Source organism: Eucalyptus grandis, chromosome 1 (assembly GCF_016545825.1).
Source record: "Eucalyptus grandis isolate ANBG69807.140 chromosome 1, ASM1654582v1, whole genome shotgun sequence".
Taxonomy (NCBI): domain Eukaryota; kingdom Viridiplantae; phylum Streptophyta; class Magnoliopsida; order Myrtales; family Myrtaceae; genus Eucalyptus; species Eucalyptus grandis.
Genome location: NC_052612.1, coordinates 48,642,373 through 48,646,076, shown reverse-complemented (window position 1 = coordinate 48,646,076; position 3,704 = coordinate 48,642,373). Strand labels below are relative to the sequence as shown.

General features: G+C 40.4%; 1 protein-coding gene across 3 annotated transcripts; it reads left to right on the top strand.

Moving 5' to 3' along the window:
* The first annotated feature begins 229 nt into the window (after window positions 1-229).
* LOC104448203 (pentatricopeptide repeat-containing protein At4g21190) lies at window positions 230-3,269 on the top strand. 3 transcript variants are annotated; one of them, XM_010062011.3, is made up of 7 exons: window positions 236-330; window positions 453-624; window positions 837-921; window positions 1,192-1,290; window positions 1,461-1,604; window positions 1,714-1,926; window positions 2,362-3,269. In XM_010062011.3, the coding sequence occupies exons 3-7, from the start codon at window positions 838-840 to the stop codon at window positions 2,704-2,706; spliced, it is 885 nt and encodes a 294-aa protein (XP_010060313.2). In that variant the 5' UTR covers window positions 236-330; window positions 453-624; window position 837; the 3' UTR covers window positions 2,707-3,269. The 3 variants fall into 3 exon arrangements, with proteins under 3 accessions (XP_010060307.2, XP_010060313.2, XP_010060299.2); XM_010061997.3 differs by having other exon boundaries at window positions 453-699; XM_010062005.3 differs by lacking the exon at window positions 453-624 and having other exon boundaries at window positions 230-330.
* The last annotated feature ends 435 nt before the right edge of the window (window positions 3,270-3,704 follow it).

The following is a 3,704-nucleotide window of genomic DNA, read 5'->3' as shown; positions in this document are numbered from 1 at the left end:
ATTCAGTATTTCATGTTTATTATCTCTTTGCAATTGACAGCCAATTTTTTTTTTTTTTAAAAAAAGTCAAAATCTAGAGGAAGCTTTTACTGCTGGCTGTCAATTTTGTGGGCCCATTTATTTCCGAGTGGTGAATTTTAGGGCCAACAGAAGCCCATCCTTCGGGCCCAAAACCGAAGCCCACCGTTGCGATTCAGTTCGGAGTTCGGACTCGTCTGCGACAGATTCTCTCTTTCCGCTGCCTTCATGGTGATAGAAATTTGCAGGCGAGGGAGAGTTCTCAACAGTGAAAGGGATTTTCAGCGAAGATAAGGAGGAAATCATCGAACGGTAAGTTTTCCTAGCCCTCCTTCCCGCGAACGAGCGCTGCGGTTACTTCGTTGCGGAGATGATGTCGAGTCGGGACTTTGCACGGTCGTCCGATTATTACCACTTCCTTTTCTTTTGGCCAGAGAGTTGAGTGAAGTTTCAGTGCGAACGGCGTCTATCTGCGGCGCCGCCCCATCTGTCAATGCGTCTCTCGGCTAATTCAGTGGCTCTTGATTTTGCGTTTGGTTTCGTTTCGATTGGAAGCTGTCGGAAGACCATTTGTTTTAGGATTATATCTTACTAGATAGGAGCATGGTAATGTCCGCAGTTGGCGGCACCTCGAGGACAAACTGGGAGCTAATTTGAAATTCATATATTTGCTTTCGCAAGGTTGAATTTTAGAGTAATCCCAGGATTGGGTCGTTAGACCATGAATCGTTTCTGTGGTTCTCTGCTACGTAACTTGCTTTTTGTTGAGCTTAATTCTGCTGCATTTACCGATTCTTTGTGTGTGTGTTTTTTTTCAGGATGCTTAGTTTCAATTATTCTCTGCCGGTTATACCGAGAAGATTTGAATCGAGTCAAATCTCCAGAAACATTAGAACTATTGTGGTAAGATAAGAACGGCTGCTGCAGATTAGCTTGTGGATGAATTATATTTGAACAAGCTTTTTCTGCATGGTTCACTGCTTAGTGCTAACCTGCAAATGAGGGAGTGAATGATTACGGGAATTTCGCCCTAATCATGCAGTAGCAATTACTGTTTTGTGATCGAAGTAATGTGTTTTCTATTGCAAAAGGAAGTTGTCTACTTGTTTCCTTTAGTGCGACCATAAGATGGGAATTCCTCCTCTTACAATGAGGCTTTTTGATGATTATTAGGTGTGTGGAGCGAAAGGTCCCCGGCCTAGATATCCTCGAGTATGGAAATCACAGAAGAAAATTGGGACAATCTCCAAGTCTGCAAAGCTTGTTGACTGTGTATGCTTGCAAACTCATCTCATTCCTTTATCTGTACTTTATAGGAGCCTAATAAAAGTATATAACCAGTATTAGGGCATTGAATTTTCTGAAATTATTTGTTTCATAAGATATATGGCTTCTTTGCATCTTTGAACAGCTTTTTTTGGGTTAACAATCTCTCTTTTCAGGTGAAGGGATTGTCAAATGTAAAAGAGGAAGTCTATGGGGCACTTGATTCGTTTATTGCTTGGGAACTAGAGTTTCCCCTGATCACAGTCAAGAAAGCCTTGAAGACACTTGAGAACGAAAAGGAATGGAAGAGAATAATACAGGTGCCACTTCTTTATCCTCTGTGCTCCTCCGCTTTCTATGTTATTATCTCTTGCATAGTTGCCTGGAATTTTTCACTATAAAATCACATAAATCTTGTTGGTGCCATAGGTCTCTAAGTGGATGTTAAGCAAAGGTCAAGGAAGAACGATGGGAAGTTACTTTACATTGCTTAATGCATTAGCAGAAGATGGCAGGCTTGACGAAGCTGAGGAACTGTGGACAACGATATTTTCTCAGAATCTGGAAGGCACACCTCGTAAATTCTTCAACAAAGTGATATCGATATATTATAAGAGAGGCATGCATGACAAGATGTTTGAGGTACTCTTCTTTGGTCTTACTAAAGTTTATGTCACTTTCTTGAGCTATGAGAACAAAAGATGCTATTGGTTGTTTAATCTTATTGGATATAGGCATGACGGATTGACTTTCGAATAATTCTGTTAGTCGTGCTTGCACTGCTCTGCTTTGTGGTTTAGCTCTTCATTACAGAGTGAAATTTCAAGCATCTGAAAACATGCTCAATTCAATAAAAAATTATTGGGAAATGCACCATGCACATGCTCATATGGTTTTCACTATTCGTCATCTATAAGGATGTATTTGTGCTTATCTAAGGTACCTATGTTTTCAACTGCCACCTTTCTTTTTTGCCATTTAGACCATCTTGATGCATGATTGGACTCCATTTATTTTCATGGCCCACTATCGACTATATCTTAAGATTCTTCGTTTTCCCTCACACGTTCTTTTTAGGTATTTGCTGACATGGAGGAACTTGGAGTTAAACCCAATGTTTCAATTGTTTCGATGGTGGGCAATGTCTTCCAACAGCTAGGTATGATGGACAAATATGAGAAACTAACAAAGAAATACCCGCCACCAAAATGGGAGTACCGATACATCAAAGGGAAGCGTGTTAAAATATCAGCGAAGCGTCTGAATGAATTCAATGCCGTTAACGAAAGCAGCAGCGTGAATGGTGATGAGATTATTGAAGAAACTAAGCAACTGAATGAGTCTGATGGTCCATTGGAAGGGAACACAACTGATGCCGATGAAACAATTCCGGACACAGATGGGGTTTATGAATCCGATTGATCTCTAATGTATGTAAAGTTCTTGACAGTGGCCTCTATAGCAGTTCAGAGAGAGAATGTGTTCAGTTTATCTCTTCCATGGCACCAGATAATGTGCTCGAATGTTTGTTTTGTGGCCTGCCCTTGTCTTAAGTGAAGGATCCTTTGTATAGAGGGGAGACTCATGGTTCACATGATGGTGTGAGGAAGGCATTGGCAAAATGACTATGGCGTTGCTTTCTGGATTTTCCAGGAAGGGGGAGAACACTGCTGCTCAGAGATTTATGATAAGAGTACCCGTGCGAGGAACAACGCTATGCTTTTGAATTGTGCCCGGTGCAAATTGTTTTGATTTTGTTTGCCTGCTGAACAGATTGTTCGATGACGACATACTTTTAGCCGTACCAGTTTGTACGAGCTGGGGTCGAATGACTACCGTCATACTCTTGATTTTGCCGGCTTGACCTGTGTCAAGCTCATACTCGTATTTTTTTCAAGTTTCGGTGAGGTCATATCCACAGCTTGTACTTTGAATAGTGTATTTTGTGGCACTGATGTTATATTTAGAGAGAGACCTCCCGGAAATATGAATTCTTCCCTCCTTATCTCTTGGTTTGAATTGATCCAAGGTGGCCCGGGTATAGGAACTATCAAAAAGTTTGCCGTAAAAAGAAGTCATAATAGAGTTCCACAAACTAAAATTAGGGAAAATTCCAAAAAGGGACTCGAAGTACCATCTTTTTCTCAAATAAGGGTCCGAAGTGGACATTGTTTCAAATAAGAACTTCAAGTGTCTTCATTTTCTCAAATAAATGTTTAAAGTGGATGTTATTTCAAATGAGAACGTAAAGTGGTTATGTTTATTTCAAATAATAGCCTGAAGTGGCTATGTCCGTTTTAAATAAGGATCCGTCTTTCCAGTGATCAAGGGTATTTTCGTCATTTGTCATTTCCTCCTTTTTTTTCTTTTTTCCATTTTTTTGGCTAGTTCTTCTTCTTCTTCACCAGTGGCCAGCCAGC

Bases quoted from the DNA above. Each gene is read 5' to 3' on its own strand.
- LOC104448203 (XM_010062005.3), top strand. From the start codon at position 838: ATGCTTAGTTTCAATTATTCTCTGCCGGTTATACCGAGAAGATTTGAA. The intron at 1,605-1,713 runs GTGCCACTTCTT...TTGGTGCCATAG, and splicing joins AATGGAAGAGAATAATACAG to GTCTCTAAGTGGATGTTAAG. The intron at 1,927-2,361 runs GTACTCTTCTTT...CGTTCTTTTTAG, and splicing joins TGCATGACAAGATGTTTGAG to GTATTTGCTGACATGGAGGA.